The 20,412-nt window shown below is 36.4% G+C and overlaps 1 protein-coding gene across 3 annotated transcripts; it reads right to left on the bottom strand.

Moving 5' to 3' along the window:
- Positions 1 to 1,091: 1,091 nt before the first annotated feature.
- On the bottom strand, positions 1,092 to 18,931 carry LOC144662293 (A disintegrin and metalloproteinase with thrombospondin motifs 6-like). 3 transcript variants are annotated; one of them, XM_078523074.1, is made up of 28 exons: positions 18,874 to 18,931; positions 18,501 to 18,564; positions 17,333 to 17,402; positions 16,919 to 16,980; positions 16,222 to 16,291; positions 15,628 to 15,944; positions 14,423 to 14,567; positions 13,934 to 14,115; positions 13,294 to 13,377; positions 12,835 to 12,962; positions 12,312 to 12,325; positions 12,061 to 12,172; positions 11,669 to 11,803; positions 11,113 to 11,263; positions 10,425 to 10,520; positions 9,871 to 10,010; positions 9,302 to 9,368; positions 8,468 to 8,555; positions 8,019 to 8,143; positions 7,572 to 7,695; positions 7,032 to 7,121; positions 6,679 to 6,830; positions 6,248 to 6,389; positions 4,581 to 4,710; positions 4,050 to 4,260; positions 3,056 to 3,212; positions 1,993 to 2,282; positions 1,092 to 1,256 (listed from the first exon to the last, which is right to left on the bottom strand). In XM_078523074.1, exons 3-27 carry the CDS (start codon positions 17,379 to 17,381, stop codon positions 1,993 to 1,995), a joined length of 3,261 nt encoding a protein of 1,086 aa, XP_078379200.1. In that variant the 5' UTR covers positions 17,382 to 17,402; positions 18,501 to 18,564; positions 18,874 to 18,931; the 3' UTR covers positions 1,092 to 1,256. The 3 variants fall into 3 exon arrangements, with proteins under 3 accessions (XP_078379200.1, XP_078379198.1, XP_078379199.1); XM_078523072.1 differs by having other exon boundaries at positions 1,993 to 2,287; positions 3,058 to 3,212; XM_078523073.1 differs by having other exon boundaries at positions 1,993 to 2,287; positions 3,058 to 3,212; positions 18,890 to 18,911.
- Between the last annotated feature and the right edge of the window lie 1,481 nt (positions 18,932 to 20,412).

Here is a 20,412-nt window from a genome sequence, read left to right as displayed (position 1 = left end):
TATAAAATTGTCCTATATCGCATTGCAGTTTCATGCTCCTTTAGGTCTGTCAGTAAAGTCTGTTAGCAAAGTCTGTTAGTAAACGAATCCAATGAACGAATTCAATGAATGTTTTTTTTTTATTTTTTTATTTTTTTTATATATATATATATATATATATGTATAATAGACTTTATAAAACTATGGCACAATTCGACAACACCTTTAGGTCTATTAGTAAGGACTGTTAGTAAACGAACGTAAACGAATTCATATAGCCAATATAATCCTCATGGACTCAATATGATAGGACTAGTAGTATTGTTAAGTTTTTTTTTTTATATATATATACACACAGTATAGATTTTGTATGTAGTGTAGGTATTGTTAGTGTTATTTGTTTGTTTGTTTGTTTTTTTTTCTTTTACTGTTTGTAACGTGAGTTTCTGCAAATAAAAAAAAAAAAAAAAAAAAAAAAAAAAAAAAAAAAAAAAAAAAATAAAAAAAATAAATAAAAAAAAAAAAAAAAAATACTTTGGGCCAATTCCCCCCACTTCTTCCGGTCCCAAACGACCGAAAAGCCCGTTCTGAATAGCGTTAAAGAAAGCAAGTAAAGCAAAGCGTAAATTAATTGCAGTCATTTATTGAAGCTTTTCAGCATTTTTTTAAAATTTCATTTAACTATTCACTCTATGAAAGCGAAAATGGGATAAAATTTAAAAGAATATTCCTAGAAATACTAGAATAATTATATAAAATTTAAAAGGGAGATGAGGTGTAAATGAATGAATATGTTTTCGCAGGGGAGAGTACGGTTTAATTTGTTAACTTTCTGTGAAGCAAAAGCGACAAAAAACAATAAAACTTGTAAGTTATTAATATGTCGTTCCTGGAGGTAATCAAAAAAGGTTTTTTTTAACGAAATTATGCACAGGTGCTGTCGGCCTTGGCAGTTACACTCATATATTCTTGTTTTTCCGTTTTTAATAACATCGTATATACGAGATTTCACTCGCACCGATGTACACATGCTTTGTTATAATTGCTTTGATCCCCCAGCGAGAGGAAAGTGAGTGAATATAATCAACATAATATAAAAGACGACACACTGATAAAAGCAAAGTAACTTTATTGTTTATTTGAATGAGATACGATACAGGCTTACATGTCATGTAATTATTCAATTGCATACACGAAGCTGAATCGCAATATGAAGACTACATCAGCTAAATGAACTTGTGACGAAGCAGTTTGGCGCGCGCTGTAACGTTTTCCATCTGAAACATAAAAAGAACACAGTTTGTGACATTTAGTAATTGTGGAATGTAATGTAATGTACTATGAAGTAGTGTAAGTATCCTGTGAACTCTGTAAACGTTGTTTGGGGTTAAAAAAGGAATTCGAATAAATTACTTGTGGGCGATAAAAAAGTTAATCACTTAATGAAAATGTTTATTTAATGAAACACAATTTATCTTCCAAGAGGCCCCTGTGTGACTGGCTCTTGCCACTCAACTGCCTTAACTGTAAAACCATTTTTTATGTATAGTTGTAATATAAATTTGCTTATGAAGGACGCGACTCTGAGACATCAGTTGGTTTTTGAGGGCCGGTTTTGGGGTTTTTTCGTTTGAAGTAAAAAGGGGAACACTAATTTAAGCTAGGGGAGAAAAAGGTTTACGTGGAATTTGATGATAAGTTTCATGCCATATATGACAGTTTTTAATTTTTAAAATGTTTTCAGCATAATATCAGACCCTTTACCTAAACACAAAGTTAGAATTTAGGAAATCTTTGCGAGAAAACGAGAAAAAATGACTGCTAGGCTTTGAAAAAAAAAAATGATTGGAAAGGGTGACGGGGAGAGCACATAAAATAAACAGTTGTTTAAGGTGCTTACGAAAATCTACGGACTCCCTACCATTAGAAGATAACAAATGAGTCAACGTCTTATTACAGTTATTGTTAATGACAACACAAACGACTCACCTGCAGAAAAAGGGCATCACTTACCTACAATATTTCGTAAATGTAATAAGTATGGGCCCTCCCCACGGTCCGCTCGTAGCACTTGCTAAGACTGGTCTTGAATTCTGGACTGGGATTCTTACCCACCCAGCATTCGCCGTAGAATTTGACTCCAAACACCTTGTACTTGGTATGTTTGACGATTTGATAACACTGTTCCACAACTGTTTCTATTTTGCTCCATTTTATGCCGGAACGAAAGCTGTGCTCCAACACTGGCAAAAGATGCTTATGTGGATTTTCTTTGTAACAACCCAGTGCTCGGTATTTTTCCACTGCAGTAACAAAAAAGAAGATATAAATAATTATCATATTCTAAATTCCATAAACATGATTGTCTAAATAGTCCAAAAGATATCACGCAATCAACAGGCCGATTCGATTTATTGAAACTTTAATTTTCTTCGAGACTTAAAAGTCACTTATTCATTCTCAACCACCGAAGCTGCAGTAGTCTGAAAACTGTTAAAACTAAACTTTTTAATTTTTTTTAGTGATTTAGACAAAACTGATCATAAGTGTAGTGTTTAGATTTTATTCTCTTTTATATTGTTTTTATTGTCCACAGTCCACAAAGAAAAAACTTGAAAAAAATCAGCCTGACTTTTTCAAGTTGAGATCTAAAGTTCCTGATGTCATCACAATAATATCATTTGTTTATCGTTTCAGTACAGTTGCATGGTGATTTTTAACAAAATTGGACCACTATTCGTAGTTTCCATTTGTCTTTAGGCTCTTGAGTTTTTGAAGTGAAACTGGTGACAGGTTTCCGTTAAGCCTCGACTCCAAGTAAGAATTACAAAAAACTGGTTAGGCCTATATATATATCCGTTGTTTAGGGATAAATGGCACACGCATTAAACATTAAAAGTTTCAACTGAATAACAGTCGAAATAATGTTAAATACGTGCTTCCTTTTCTACTATGTACAGTTTTGCAGTTGTTCGCTATACTTCCTAGTTTATGACCAGTTTATGATCTAAAAGTTCTTAATGCTGAGGGTGCAATCATTATGTAACAAATAATTTCCAATCTTGTTACCGCTTACCAAAGCAGGGAACGTCATAATTACATCCCTCTGATACAGGCGGCTTGACTGCGTTTTGACAAAAGATTTTAGGCACCGGGCTATATTGACCATCACCGCTCATTCTTTTGCAGCTCAGAGTGCGAGTGATAATTCCACCGCCACAAGTCTTAGAACACTACAAACAAATAAACATATAATGCATTAAAACAAATATAAATTATTTGCCATGCGAGTAGAATTTTTATGTCTTTCTTCCCGGTAAATTTGGTTTATTTTAATAGTGCAAATCTGTGGGAACGTGTGTAAGCTTCTTATGCAACAGATATCGTTATGTAACAGCATAGGACACGTGCAGGGCTTGGACAAGGTGGTATGGTTTTTCAATGTATTGAACCCCCCCCCCCCCCCGCTTGTAATGTTTTGACTCGTGGCCTGGCTACAAAGCAGTCATTCATTCATTCACTCTTGCTTTTTTTCGCTGGATGACACGTTCGTTTTTCAAGTCCCTCCTCCTCCCCTTGTCTTGTCCGCTTTGTTTCCTGTGGTATTTTTAGTTTAGTTTCTTAGGCGTTTTTGTGCCCTCACCTTTACCGGGCTTAACACAATTTCTAGAACCAATTGTTTTTGTAATTAAACCTACGCATATAAAAAGCAAAACATTTCTGTGTGGTGTAACTGAGCTGAAAAAAGCACTCCATATTGCTTAAACGTTTCAAAACGAGGCTTAAATGTCATCTGCGAATGAGCTACCGTCGTCGTAATATAAACTAATGGTGCTCATGTAAAATTTAGATATTGCCTTGTATTATAAACAAATTATAACACGAGTTGTACGTACATTCTTCTTACAAAAATTGATTTGATTTATCTTTGACCCATCTTTCGAAATGCATATCCATATTACGGTGAATCTTTTAAAGTTCTTCGGTGATCATACGTGGGTTAAAATGCTTTCCTCATTTATTTACAGGTGTTCTCTAAAAGCCTGTTCAATGTAAATGTGACAGCTTACCTCTCCCCATGGCGAAGGAACCCATTCAGCAGGGCAGGCTTCTTTAAAACAAGCTTTCTGGAGCACCGTTGGTTTTGGTCCCTTGCACCTGACTCCACTCACGGTTTTGTAGTCTCCTGGGTTACGAATTTTCATTCTGCAGGACAGTTTGCGCTTCATTACACCACGTCCACAAGTCTTTGAACAAGAGCTCCATCCAGAAAGGTGCCATCTGTTTGTAACACAGGCACATAGTTTAATTAGTTTAATTATGCCTCAAAGATATCCTTTTGAACATGACATGCTTGTTTCAAAACACATTTAAATAACGCAAAGAACATAAATGTTTTAAGGCTCGTTTTAACTTACAATCTAGATCCTGTCGGTCCAACAGTGAAAACTAACTAAATAAAAAAAGGCATCTACTGTTTTATTTTACCGCAATCGAACGGTAGTTCATAAATATATTAAAGAAACACTGTTTTGTCAGATAGAAGTTTAAACGATAAATTAATCGTAGGTTTTAGCAGCGTAGCTATTGTATTGACATACTCTGCTGGACATGCTTGAGTATTACAAGGCATCTCATCTTGTGGCTTCTTGGATCCTCTTTCACAGATCGCATCCGCAACTATTGACTTATCATCCTTTCGTTTACACTGCACTTTTCGAGTTTTTGTTCCTAAAAAGAAACAATTAATACAGTGAATAAAGTTTTATAATTTTATCCTAGACGGCTGAGATACTTGAGAAAAACTAATAAGTAATCTAAAATCTAAACACATCTAAAATTTAATGTCTAAACTTCCAATGACCGCGTGCTCGTAAATTTCAGCACAGACCAGACTGGGAGTATGAGAAGTGTTCCAACAAGGGTTTTTTTAATAGTGCAGGGAGAGGGAGGGGCCGATTGTGGTCGTGGGTGGGATGGGGGGAGGTGGGGGGGGGGGAGACTGCAGTATGTACATGTGACCATCGTGTCTTTGTCTGTGTATTAGGTAGTCAATACTAAATGGTATTGAAGAAAATGGGAATGCCATTGTGTGTTCGTAACATGAAGTACGCGTATACGTTATTCAGGTAGCGAGCTAAAAGCATATTTGCAATACACATGTGTTGAATATCTTTAAGAAATAGAAAACATGTTCCGTGTTTCTATCGAGTTATAGAAACACGAGTGGAAGTTTGGGAGAACGAGAAATGCTGTGGGAACACGAGTCGATAGACGAGTGTTTCCACAGCTTTTTCGAGTTCTCCCAAACCTTCACGAGTGTTTCTATAACTCGATAGAAACACGGAAAACATGTTTTCTATTTCTTTTAGAAAACAGCACAAAGAAAATAACGCACATCAAAGTAATATTTAGCGCTTTATTTAACATCAAAACGTAGATTCTCTTCACCTCGCGGTTTTACGTCATGAACATAATCAACCAATCATAGTAAGGGAGTCGATGAACAGAAATAAAACAACTGTTCAACATTTGCTTCAAGGCTAAAATTCACCGTTTTTTGGCCAAACAAACAAAGAAAACAGGCCCCAAAGTTAACGTAATTATGAGAAATAATTAAGCCGATGGTTTAACTGAAGTCAAGCACTGGAAGGAGTCAAGAATTGTGGTTTTATTTCGCTTCATCGACCTAACCGAATGGTTTGACGACCGACGCTGCCGAGCGAGCGACTCGAACCTTGGAGGTGAGAGCGCATTATTTTTCTGTTAAAAGAAGTTTGACTCGGCATTCTGGACGAATATCTTGTCCTGTTGAGGAGCTGTGAATAGTTCTGAAGTGCTGCAAAGCCTAGAATGGAGTGAAGTTGCGCCAACTCACATACTTCTTTGAAAGGTCAGCCGCTTCGATAATTTCTTTCACAGACTATTTTTGAATGTGTAGCAGGCTCTGTAAACATCTTACTCGCTTGTTTTCAAGTGTGCAAATATTTGTTTAGTCTTAACCTGTTTTTTGTCAGCTGTGACATTAAAATTTGGCACAATTCTTAGTTGTTATTTTTGCATTGCTTATTTCAGCGCCGTGAATATTGATTGCCGTGTCTACGACAACTGTCTGTGTCTCCATCGAGTTATAGAAACACAATTTTTAACCAATCAGCGCACGTATTTACTTTGTGCTGTTTTCTAAATGTGTATAAAGACCGCTGTGTATTCAACAGAAAGGGTCCTATACATAAGTACGCATTGCGGACCAATTTTGGCTTTTTACCTCCAGCACAGTCCTCGGAGCACGCTGACCATCCTGACTCCTTATCGATGATCCATTCAACGTCGTTTGAACTGATTACTGATTTTTGTAGTTTCAGATATTTGCACACAACTCCGTTGTTTTCATCACCGTTATAAATGAACTATAGAAAAGAGTAAAACTCAATATAGTTATGTAATAATTAAAAGAACTTTATTGGCTGACACAATTACTGGTAGCCCAGTAGTTTAAATTTAGATTGTGGGTCGTAAATGGATTGATAATGTGAATACTTATACCTTTAGCTGTGCTTTTGATAATTTTTTAGCTTAATATCGAGGTTATTCTGGATATCGTTTCAAAAGCTAGGTTTCTAAGCTATGTTAAGCTTATTTTCAAAGTTGAATTTTAACCTCGAGAATACATTGGTTTTATTTAAATAACGCTCTTACCATGAATCTTAGAGGCTGGTTAATTGGTCCAGGAATGTACATATATTCTATGCCAGAATTTTTATCATATGTGATTGTACTACCAGCTGCATCGATCTTCTTTTTAGCACTGGGTGGTTTTATCAGGTAGTTCCCCTTGGGGTCTTGTAGACCTGCGGTCATTAAATGAACTCATTGGGCTTTACAAAGTAATAGTAATATTAAAAAAGGCCAATTATCTAATTGCCTAAAGCCAACAACTAATAAAGTAAGCGGCATCGTCCTGCTAGTTCTAGCGAAATCAAGGCAATTACACCAGTCAAGATAATTTGTGCCTGCTGGGTGGCTTAACTTAAAGGACCAATCCACTTTACCTAAAGCATTCCTGTCATAAACCTTTTCGTGCACCCATATTTGTCTTGATCCCCTTGGAACCACACACACAAGATCCGCGTTGTCAATTCCTGTGTTTATAAACAATAACATGATCTGCTTAAAATTGAGCAACAACTTATAGAAAATTTATCTTATGAAATTACTAAATGAAGAGAAGATCCTCGCAGTTATGAACGCATCTTAAGCAGTTGCGAAAAGGAAGCCTGAAAAAAATCAGCGCTCTAACCAGCGCTGCACCGGTATCTCAGAGGTCAGGGTTCGAGTCCCTGCAAGCCTGATTTTTTCAGGCTTTTTTTTTCGAAAAGTGAATTTAAAAGCAGAGACCTCAACTGCTTAAGTTGCGTTCATAACTGCAAGGATCTTATCTTCATTTATTCTTCATCCGCAGTTCAAATATACTAGTTCATGTATTCATGGCTTATTCATAATTTTATGAAATTAATTAGTTTGACAATGAATACTTGAGTATAGTTACCTAACTTGTCCCTTTGAAAATCTATAAAAGTCTGTTTCGTTACCTTTCTGCCGCCAGTCATCTGTGTACTTCTCAGTCACTTGAGTACATGTGGTGCTGTCCCCATTGCAGACTCCACAACGATCAAACGAGAATCCAGACCCGATCACATAGTCACATCCTACGGGCTATGAGAAGAAATTACGTCATATGTACGCTTTAGATATTGTTTGGAAATATTATTTATCGTAACTGATAAGTTATCAATCATAGTATGATTGCGGAGAAAGTTTGCAAATAATTATAAATGGGTACCGGCGAATCTACTGCTGGGGCGTAACCCTGCGATGGACTGGCATCCCATCCAGGGGGGAGTACAAATACTCCTAGTCGCTTAATGCTACGGAAACCGGGATAAGCTCCGGCTGTATGGGCCATTTGGCTTGGACAAAGACTTACTTTTTACCGGTTGGAATCTAGGCGACTTACTTAACAAAGTGAATCATCTTACCATGCACTTTCCACCAATACAAATATCATTGTCCTTTTTTACACCATTTCGACATCTCGTTCCATCCTTTACTAGACCCTTGGGATAATACGTAAATCCTGTTTTGCAATACAGTTTACATGCATCTAATACAAGAATACAACACCAAGTTAGCACGATTATTGACGGAAAACTTTTACAAACAGTTATTTTTTCTTTAAAACTTGCAATAACAACAAGCAATTTAAAAAAATGTTCAATAGGTAGCAGCTGTCGGAAATTTGATTCGTAGGGGAATTCCAACCCAAGATGGTTAAAGCCACTTACGCACGATCATTTTTGCCGGGATGAGGCTATTGGGTAAGGATGCTTTGCTTGTCAATTACACGGATCCAAATTGCTTGCTATGCTTGCTGTTTTTTTTTAAGTCCCCGTTGGAAATCAATTAATGTTTCGGTTATTAATCTTACCGTCTCCTCCCCTGTAAAATGCGGTATACGCGGCGTCAAAAGCTTGGCACTGAACATCTCGGTATGTTTTGGAGCCAGCTGGACAAGGCTGAGGATAAAGTGTGTCAGATAGTTACTAATAAGAAATGTCTTCCTCATTGCACGATAGATTCACTTAATACATTTGAACAAGCTGCGATTAAACATTTTCAATACTCATTGTTGTGTTTGGAGGTCTTTTTTTAATAGCTAGTGTTTTGTACACATACAAGCAGACAAAGAACTATAATAGGATTCTACAGAGGAAAAAATGAAATTATATTTTAGGTATAAAGAACTATTAGCAACAAAAAATACATTCATATTTAGCTCGATATTTATAATAATAAATTATTTATGAATGCCAAAATGTTTTCTCCAAAATTTCTCTCACTTAAAAACACTAGGGAGTTATTATTTCAGTTACCATAATTGACAAAAGTAATTTTAACTTTTAGTTAAGTTGGGACTTTGAAACTTTGCTCTAAATAAAATCACAAAGGCATCCAGCTTCCTGTCGTTTTTAATTAATAGCTAGTTAATTTTGAAACTCATATAAACACATACGTAATAGCCTGCAGTGCAGGCGTTTTCCGTGGGCGCGCGTAGTACTAGTTCGCGATCGAGTAGATTGGCGCCATGTTGGATGAGGGTTGTAGGAGTGGGGCTCTCTCTGCCCTAGGACACGTTTCTCCTATCCCCAATCCTCTCCCGAGTAAGAATCCAAGATGGCGCCCGATCAAAATGCGTTCGAATATGCTCACTAAATACGCCTGCTTTGCAGGCTAATACGTAATGATGTCACTATATTCTTACTTTCACATTGCAAATCCTTGGTAATCCTCGAGACTCTCCCTCGCAATCTTCTCCTCCATTTTGGGGACTTAAAGCAAGGAAAAAAATGTAACGCAAAATAGAAACGAGTTTGAGTTCTTGTAGTGCTGGTCATGGTGAGAAAATTATCATGTTAATTAATTTTGTCATTTCAGTGCCATAGCAACTTCAAGTTCCGTAAACAACGACATCTCATAAAAAATGTCAGATCGACCCATACACATTAAAACGTGTTTGACTTTTAAAGTATGTGCAGGCAGATTGTACCATCAATCCTTGTCTGAAGGGGAATAAAAGCCATCAACACAAGAGTGGATGGAAATTTTAGGACCTATATTTCGATGCTTCAAGTTTCGGGATTTTCTTTAATCAAATTTAACCCTGAAATAACTGGTTTACTTCCGTAGAAAAACATCAAAGATTAAGTTATAATAGTAAATGTTAATCACGTAGCAACAAGATTTGTAAAGATCGAAGGACTTTATGATGGATTTCAAGGTACGCAAGTCACGTATGTGACGGACGACGTTGTTCTTCAGTTTTAGATATACCTTGGATTTGTACAGGTTCTTGTTCTCCACTGTATTCCTCCTCCACATGTTTGTGAACAGGCCGAGTAGGAACTCCATTCACTCCATCCTCCATTTACTATCTGGGAACCGTCGTCAACACACTCTCCGCTTATGCACCACTGTAAAGGAAAGGAGACTCTGTGTTAGTTAGAGGCACATGTGACAAGTCTAATAGGTGATGAACTTGTAGGTAAAAGGTAAAGGTAAAGGTAATTTATTTAATATCAAAAGCACAGGGAGTAGTTTCCCAGTCTCCCGAGCCAGAGGCGCATGATAAAAGTGTTTGACAAGCTTTTCCTTACAATTAGTTGAGTGAGAAAGTCAAGTACAAATCTTTGTCTTGTTGTACGACCATATTCTTCCAGCAGACATGAACGTAATACAATTTTTTGTAAACATTTTTCTATTGTTGTTTATTTATGTTAATGTCATTTCTTAAGTATTGATGTAAATTACGATTCCTGCTGTTGTAAGAAAAACTAATGGTACCCAATCTTGAAACAAATAGTGTTTGAAAACAATGAGGGTCTTACGTGTCTTGGTGCACAATATGTTCCATCGAGAGGAGGAGCAACTTTGCTGTAACACGACCAACCGTCACGTGTGCAGTACAGAGAGCCACAGTCGGACTGATAAACGAATAAACAAACCAGCAACAAATGTATTAACATAGAAACAAAACGACAAAGCACAAAATAAATATGAGCGTCACTTAGCTGTTGAAAGGAATATATAAATAAGTAAATCGATAAAAAGGTACAAATAATCACGAAATTTTATCTTGGAAAATACATCTTTGCTTTCTATAATAATATTTAATAATATTTAATACTTATATTGCGCTTTTTCTATAAAAATATTCAAAAGCGCATGATTCATTCCTTGGTTGAACCCTTTTCCATTTCTATCTCGTGGAATGTGCTTCATTTTATTAGTTACACTTTTAAAACAATCGTAATGAAGATGTTCTCTTTGCCGAGCAAGCTGGAAGCAAAAACCGCGCTTTGCACTTGTTACGTGTGTTTGCCTAAGCCGTTAAAGTAGGTTTCTAGTCACTTTGATTTGAACTCCACATTGGGTTTCAATTCACTAGAGTCGAAATAGAATTAACCTGATATTTTTTCTTTTCTTGTATAAATAATCACAAATTCAAGCTAAAGTAACATTTTTTTTGTTTTCCTTCTACGTTAAAGAATTTTAATGGCTTTTGCCTTTGTTTACCTGCTTTTGTTTACAATGCTTGTGTCCTTCTCCGTATTGTTGCTTACACTGCTCGTCTCCCGTTACCAATCTTCCTGGGAGATCGTTCTGAAAGACCTTCATGTAAGAAATTCTTCGCTTTTGTTCTTCTTCAAGGCAGCTGGGTGCGTCACTTGTAGAAGATAAAGGCAAAAAAGGAAACGAAAGAGATAGCGTTAATCAAATAGGATCGAATTTCTAGTCTTTTTCTCTCTCCGGCATTTATTTAGTAATTCAAGGAAAGTATGGCTTAACGTTGACAGAACTGTTCCCACTTATTAACTAAACATCTTTTGGAATCCAATTATGATATAACGCTCAAGTTTTTATCAACTAAGTTTTCACCCCCTTGCGGAACACAAGATTTCCCTGGATTTCACAATGGAGGCTATACTTAAACGATTACACGCATTCTGGCACACTTATCGGATGCCAGATTTAATCTTCCGTGACGCAACATTATATCATGTGATGTTAAAGGCACAAAGAAAATGGTCAACAAGTCGCCTTTTCGGGGAAAGAATAATAATTTATTTACCTTAATAAAGATTGTATCCTCTGCTTACTACAAGAAGACCACTTTCCCGCCATCTTACCCCCGGGAACCGTAGACGCCATGACGTATTGGTTATTAGGACAGCTAGCGGAGCTTCCGTCATGGGATACGCCAAGCCTTACAAATAAAAACAAAGTATCTGAAATAAATCAAATATGCCAAATCGGAATTGCAGATAAATCACATTCACCAAAAGACTTAAAACAGATGTAACCTATGTCTTAAAATCAACAGATCAAAAGTTTGGCTGTTTTCTTTCATCACATGTACAGAAACATTGAAAATTGCCTTTTATATGTTGTCAAAGCAACTTTGTTGTTATACTAAATTAATGCCTTGTTCAAGCCTACAGCCTACAGTGCCTTTTAACTTACGTGTGTGCAGTTTCATGAGCGAGGATAAAGACAGTTGGGAAGCCCATGTCGTTATTAACCGTGAAGCTAATTCCATTGCTTCCTTTACATATTGAATTTACATCCGCGTAGCCTGAAAATAATAAAAAATAGAGTTGGTCTTCACTTCTAACGAAAGTTAAATTGAAGCAGATGGTATTAATGTACATCGAGCTGCGAAATGAAACAAAGTAGGAAAACAATGTCAGCTTAGTACAAGTTGCAAACCTTACCTCCAGTGCCTCCCCTGTGAAAGTAAGAAAGAAGAAATATATAATAAATAAGTAAATAAATATATAAATTAATAAATAAATTAATAACATCAAATAAATAAATAAATAAATTAATAAATAAAATAAGATCGAATTATGTACTGACTTTTCCATGTTAAACTGACATGCTACAAATAAAACAAGACAAAAGAGACAAACAAGTCAACGAAAAAAAAAACCAACAAAACAAAACAAAAAATATCGTCATCAAACAACATGCGATATCTCAAATATCCGCAGTTTCTCAAACTGATTTCTGAAAGAGATTTTACTGGCTTCCAAATGCTTGAGCATTGTTTTTAATTATGTATGCGCGATTAAAATTTTGAAGGGATTGTCTCGTTTTCCTTATATAAAGGCTTATTGTTTTATTTCACAGAGCTGCAAATGCATGTACGTTTAGATCCTAAAAGCATGTATGATTGATATGTTAAGTTTTCCGAAGATCGAAAAGATCTGCGTTGAAGATTAAATGACATATTACCGAGTAATTAATGACATGACGTCAGGGTGATTAGGATGTTTATCCGACGTTGGGATTCTGGCGTCTTTTGTCCATTGCTTGAGGGCTGATAGCTTGGTTGGGTTGCCAGAATTTGCATCATAGTCAAGCTGAGAATAAAACAGCAACACGGGATTCAATAAGCGAAAAGAGTGAACTGTCTTCTATAGCAAACCCATGCAGTTGTCAATGAAACAAGCAAAAAAAAGTTTAACCAAATATTGTATTCAAAATAGCAGGTGATGAAGTATATAGTTTATATAGTATATTTGAAATCCAAACAGTTGGCTAATTCTATTGGAGCTACGATTGACATAAAAGATGTAACAATGAACTTATTACTGGGAACATTATTAAATATTGTTAACAACACAAGTTGCAGCTTTCCGTGTTAACAATGATAGATTACTAAAATAAATAACAAAAAAATAACTAACTTACTCCATCTTTCACCATTCTAACTTGCACAACTGAGATGGTAATTTTCTTCTTGCCGATAGTATCATGATGATAAATGGCGTTCAACTGCAGCACAACATTAGCAAGAATTAGAACTCTGCAGTAAAGTAACTCTCAACTTAATCCAGTTGATTAACAACCGAATTTGATAAAAGCAAATAAACCGCCGTAGCGAATTTTGAAAACTGTCGTTTTTTTCGGAGGAAAGTGGCGCAGTGGGTTGTGTGTGTTTATATACTTAAAATAAAATATAAAATAAAAGACTTTTGTTTCCCCTCGGTGACTTATTTTGCACAAGTGCTAATGTGGCAGAGCATTTAAACATTAGAAACAAATATTACAAATTAAACGAGACAAGGTTAAAAATTCCAACTGGCAGGAGGCGAACCAGTTGCTATTTACAAGCGTTGCTGAGGAGTTGAACTTGGTTCTACCGTAAAGCAACACCAGGTAATGGTGAACTTGAACCCGGGACCTCCGGATTTCGACCTCCGGATATCAAGTACTTGAGCCGGTGTAGAGTAATGCTACTGGAATAAGCGTGGATCGAATAATCGATTCTATGGGAACTGAGAATAACTGATGGAGTCTTTGTTCTCAATTCCATAGGGTTTTTACTCACCAGGTTTGCAAGCATCAGCAAATATTTAACAGTAGTATCGCCGTGAAATGCTATTGTATATTTATCGGCCACTAGTGTCATCTCAAGATAGTTATGATCATCGCCGTCACTGCGTTTTTTTCTCTTCTGATACTTCTCTCCAAAAGTGACATCTTTTCTTATACTGGCTTTTGATAGTAATTCTGTTAGTAAAGAAATTGGACATGCTCAGGATTCAAGTAATTTTACAACAAGTCAAGCAAGCGCTACGTGGTAGCTTGCTGACACTGGATATGGAAACTGTCATGGCTTTTATGGCACATACTGTCGGCGGTTTCAAAAGACAGAACAGTCTTTTAAGAACGTCACAGGATCTAATATGGACAGTTGTTCTCACACGAAGCTGAATTTCTCTATAAATCGCGTCGACTGATAATTTACAGACTCTCTTTATATTGAATTTCTAATTGCTATCCTGTTCTAAAAGACCCTCCCATTTTATTCCAATACCTTCGTATTGCGTTTCCCCATTTCTGTGGTCAACTGATCGTCTATAGACCAGGTGACTGTTCACTTTAGTATTACTGCCAGATACAAGATGGCTGGCCAGTGGTTGGAGGAATAGAGTCTGGTCCAGTAGTTGAATTATCCCCGTCTAATGAAACAAAAGCAACTAGTCAATCATCCCAACGAGCTTTATTTGAAATGAATTGGTAAGATTGTTCATTAAAAGACGATAGTAAATTTTAAAGGAGCAGTGTCACGATATTTTAAGTAATTTTTCTGATTACAATCCGACCTCTATTAAGCGGCCACCCTCGGCACTTTGAAAAGTGGCCGCTTAATAGAGGTTGGCCGCTTAATAGAGGTACAATATAAATTGGATAGGAATGGCAGTAAACATGATTTTAGTGACTCTATATAGCAAAAGTTTTTTAAAAAGTGAGCATTTATGAAGATAAATCCAAAATTCACTAGCTGTAACAAAACATCGAGTGAATTTCAAGCCCATGCATAGCTCTATTGCTGTACTGAGCTCTAACACAGAGCTAGAGGACACGTAGTTGAAATGTACAGTATTTCTTCGGGTTAAAAATGTACAGAAAAATATGCAAAACATCGTTGACAAGTTTCTTAGGCCTTTTTGCTTCAAAAGTTAGTATGTAAAAAATAAAGCTCAAGATATTTCACGGGCGATATATATCATCTGTCACCATTTCGCTTGGAAAGATAATTCGCTGGCTGCTTAATGGAGGTAAAACCGCATATAAATAATACACTTACAACAGCAAATAGGTGGCCACGGTCGCTTAATAGAGGTGGCCGTTGAATAGAGGCAATGAATACAGCAGTTCAGTGACAAATAAATCGGGACTTTGGAAAGTGGCCGCTTAATGGAGGGTGGAAGCTTAATAGGTGGCCGCTTAATAGAGGTCCGACTGTATTTCCAAATTGAAAGATATCTCAAAATAATAGTTTTCTGACATAGAAAACATCACAGCAGTAATAAAAACGCGAAAATAACCAAGGATGGTTTCTACTGACGAAGATTACGACGGATTACGAACAAAAAACTTGAAAAAACTTGCCAGTTTTTTTCAAGATGCGTTCTCCGTGACGTAGCCTCTTTAATCTAAAATGACGCATTTGTCCTTTCTGAAAAGTTAATTGTTATGAGCTGGTGCTTCCTTTACATACTATATTATTTAACTCACCAGTCCACGATCGTTACTAACAGCAACTGAAGACCCAGGTTCTGAGTTCACGTGACCATTAAAGAAGGAATTCTGGGGCGGGTCCTCACTAGTGACTGTTCCATTCTCGTGTCGCTCAACAGTCAGCCATGGTGACATGAGTTTCTCGTTCTTAGTAAGGTTGAGATGAAGTGACATACCAAAAGCTTGGACATTATAATACCAGATACGTGGCTCATCTGCGTTTCTTTTCTGCCTTGCGTGAATGTTGAGATTGTGCGAGAGAAACCTGCTTTCCTCGTCGACTTGAAAAGGATATGTGACTTCGTATTCTGGTACTGTGTGAAAGAAAAGGCTCGTATTGATACGCCTAAGTTTGTCTACAGAATCCTTTTAAATTGCGTCGTGTGACATGAATGTGTTTTGGTTTCTAAATCAAATTTCTATCGGAATGCCTGTTCCAAACTCGCTTTGGCGGTAAGCTAAATGGAGTGCCATATAGATGAAGTTCTTATCTTATGTTCAAGTCACAGGCTACTAAACAGAATTCAGCATGAATAAGTTACAGGGCTATTAGTAATAAGTTAAAAGATCAATGATTTCGTCCTATGTTACCTTCCTCGGGTGTAATTACACCAAAATATTGTTCCAGTTCACTTCTTTTCATACGTAGATGGAGATTGTCCTGAAAAGTAAGAGAAAAAAGAGTAAGTTACCTCTATATAGACTTAACGACAAAAAGTGCAGAACAGATATACAAACGCACAGCTTTGACCCATTCAGCCCGGAGATTTTGCGCTCCCCTATCAGTATCTCCGGCCACCATCTTGATCTTAAAAGTTTTCAAAAATGTCAGAAAATCTTCAAAGTTGATTTGTAAGCCCAATAACTGAAGGCAAAAGTCATAAATACTTGGACTTCTGTCTTTGTAAAAACCAAAATCTCACTTATACAGAAAATTAACCCTTACAAACATCGAATTTTGGTAAAACAGCCTTTGAAAACGTGGTTGCCGTACAAACGTCAAGTTACGTGATCACAAGATCATACTAAAGTAGGGCAACTTTTGTACCTCTCACCCTAACCAGGCTAAAAAGGGCTAAAAATTTATAATTTACTACTTGCCACCAGCTCTGGCTCAAGTTTTGTCAATAAATGTTCAGAAGATGAAAGAAAAAAAAAATACCAAGCATTGAGTTTTAGAAGACCTCCTGAAAATGTTTACTTTTTTACTTTAACATAATAACTATAGGTCGCAAAGGCAACAATGTTGCTTTTTTTTTTGTGGTGGTCTTTTAAAACAAGTCCATACCGGTTTGAAGGCAGCAGCCAACCCCAGCTTGTCGTTATCCGCTGCTTTTGACTCCACAAAACCTGCAAACACAAGAGAATAATAGAAAAATATAGAATGATATAGAAGTCCAGGTTACGATTGTATAATAATAGATCTAAATAAAACTTAGCTCATGTACTGCAACTGTGAACACTTTACAACGTCGTTCTGACGCTGGATTTATTAACTGAAGGTAAGAGTTTTACAAATGGCAATGATTTTTGTTATATTGAAAAAATTTGTACGACGGATGTAAAACGACAAATGAATTTAATTAAAAGCGATCGATTGGCAGCAAGGTCTGCACTTATGGCTTGTTATTTAACTTATATGAGGTTATTTTTCCTTTGTATAGGATCTTAACTAAAGTATACATAACAAGTATCGTCTTACCACAAGCAGTGAGGCAGATGAAGAGACACAACCACGTAGGAAAATTCATGTGTGATTTCCAAAGCTAGATCTGTGAAGAAATAAATTAAATAAATTAATTGATGTATTACATTTTTACTTATCATACTTCTTATAGTTTTATACGCTCCTTCGGCAGCTGGCGTTTGTGATGAATGATTGAGCAATTGAACAAACAGACCTTATGGACTGGAACGGAATAACGAATGGATTGACGGCCGACCGGCCGGCTGTTTTAGTTGGCTGAGTCCGCCCCCAAAGACGAAATTCCGATGAAATTCCAGGTATCCAGTTTTAACATAATTCGTTACCGATGCACACGAGAAGTTTTCTAATTCGCATTGTCCAATTGGAAATGCAGTGAGAGAGCTCCGAAACTTTCTACATAGCAACTTTATTTGCCAAATTAAAAAAGGAATAAATATGTCATTTCTCGAATAGCTAACCCAAAATTCAAGCATTAATAAAGTTTTATTTAAGTATGCCAACTGACTACGACAGTTTAAACTGGTACACTGGACAGAAATGCAATGACTCTTTTTAAACCGAACACTGTTCGCCTTCGAACGATGTAGCGCGTGTCCTATTTGAAAAGTGTTGTAAGATTAAAATTTATTTGACGTCTGTTAAGTCAGAGCATAAAGTTAAATATTTACTCCCCCGGCTTTGTAAATTAGTGCTAAATGGTTCTTCTTTTGAAAAGCTACAGATAGCTTCTTTATACAAATACATTTTTAGGTCGCTAAGGAAAAACAGACATTTCTTTGACTTAGTAATGAAATTGACTGATGTCAGAAACTAATTAACCTTTCATGAACGTTTGTTTCACGGAGACTAAATTGAAACTAATGCTAGCTCTGAATGTATAAAGCAAACACGAACAGATTATGGATAAAGGCGTTTAAAATAACAGTGGACTGCGTAATGTTATAAAGCCCCTAAATATGAAATACCGATGGTTTACGGTTATTACGGGATAAAAAAATCATTACTCTTAATTAGTCGCATGCCTTGACTTTGTGTCGGTGTAATTGCTTTTGTATGTTCACTTAAGTTGTGTAAATAACATTCTACGAATAGTTTAGGTGGATTTTAACTTTTAAAAAAGATTTCAGTGAGTTATATTCTTCAGCTTAAATATTTTTCTTACCTTCAATCGACTTCTGTATCTGTTACTGACTCGCACTTTTACTGGCGGATTGTACCCCAGACGTCTAATAAGTTAATAATAGGTGGTTATGTTTACCTCATGTAAGGCTCGAGATACATTTGAGTTAAACTTATGGCTATTACATGGCTGATGTGTACAATATGAGCTTAGAACGTGTTACAAGTAGACGTTCAAACTAGCAATAACTTGCTATGTAAAGGAACAGTTATCGTCATCATGGAGAAATTAACACAAATGGTAAATATACTTGTCATATAGGTAATAAAAACTTAATCGGGAACAGCCATGTTTTATTCTTATATCATGCTGTTTGCCGTATAACTATGAATTTCAATTCATCCAGAATACTTACCCCGGATGATGCTTACTTCTCAGTTTCAACCGCAACTCAAGTTTCTTTGAATCAGTGCTACACAACTGCCGAGCACGGCTTACCCACGCCTATATTTTTATTCTTATCAGTTTTGAAAATCGAAACTCTTTATTAGTCAACATGTCTACAAGATTGACATCTGACAAAAAATGTTACAACAAGCCATCAATTTCACACGCAAAATAAGTTCTTTTCTTCGTGAGCTATAAGTAGTTAATGAACTTTTCTGACAGAGAAAAGAACTGTACACATCTTTCAGGAATTTGTGACTTAACAAGTTTCGAGTCAATTTCCCACACACGAATGCCGCGATAGTCTATCAAGCTTAGTACGGAAAAAAATCGGTAAATGATCGTAAAAGTCACATTGTTTCTTGCAAATCGGAACTGGTTCATCCTTGTATGAATGACAAAATAGGTGAATACTACGCTTTAGTCAAAATACTTTTCCCGTTTGGGCAATGCTGCCTTCTTCAGGGGGACAAATAAAGGCAGAAGAAGAAGAAGAAGGCAACATTGCGGAAACGTCGGGAAAAGATTTTGACTACGCGTAGTATTTACCTATTTTGTCATTCATACATTTGCACCTACGCTGCGCAGGGATTTCAATATTTATTACTGGTTTATCCTTAGCGTGCGTCTACCGTATATTGGATGCACACGGGAGTTTGGAGATCGATTAGAGAGCACAACGGAAGCGTAAGGGTTTGTTCGAGGCCAATTTTTAACGGGTTGGTAAAAAAGGAAAGAAACGGTTTAATGCATTGAGCCACAGCTTACTTGGAAACCACATAGAAATGATTTATTGGTGACTACAGTACGGACGAAACTGGATTCAATATTCCTCCTTTCGAAGGGTACATTAAAGGGAAAAGTAATATTTCCAACGATGGAAAACAATAACTTAATGTTGGCAAACATTGGTAGAGAGAATTGAAAATTCTATTAGGTTGCCTGGCAGTATAAGAGAATTGCTTTCTGTTCGCAATTGCATTAGCTGTTGATGATGCTGGTTGTTTTATTGAGTTAATACCTAAGCACGCATATGAGTAAAGCGTGCAGGGAGAAATTGGTATTTTTGAATAAATGGGGGTCCGTTATTATGCAAGTCATCTCTCCGTCGTTATACTTCTTTCGTACTGGGTTAAACTTAACCTCCATCGTTGTTTATTATTACTAGTTTTTGTCCTTGTAGGAAGATTCGTGAAGTTTTTCGCATATTTTTCTCCGCCGTTAGGCTGATTTTTTGTAGAGGTTTTTTCTGGCCCGGGAGTATCTTTTAGATGCGTATCCAGTTTTACGTCTTAACTAGGGCTGGTCTCAAACGGCCTACTACGGCATAATAAAAAAATGTTGGATATTATTCGTGTGTGTTATTGCCTTTGAAATCAATTCATGTTCTCTATTCACAACTTTTAAATTATAAATTGGCTCTTTTGTTAGTTAGGAATGAAGCTTAATTTTGTTTGCTAGGTGTTTTTTGGAAAATATTTCTGATATTTATGCTTGTGGAAAGTAT

This window comes from Oculina patagonica, chromosome 8, assembly GCF_052425735.1.
Source record: "Oculina patagonica isolate OP01 chromosome 8, crgOcupat, whole genome shotgun sequence".
NCBI classification, from domain to species: domain Eukaryota; kingdom Metazoa; phylum Cnidaria; class Anthozoa; order Scleractinia; family Oculinidae; genus Oculina; species Oculina patagonica.
Note: the sequence above shows the minus strand (reverse complement) of the source record. Positions and strands in the feature narration are given on the sequence as shown.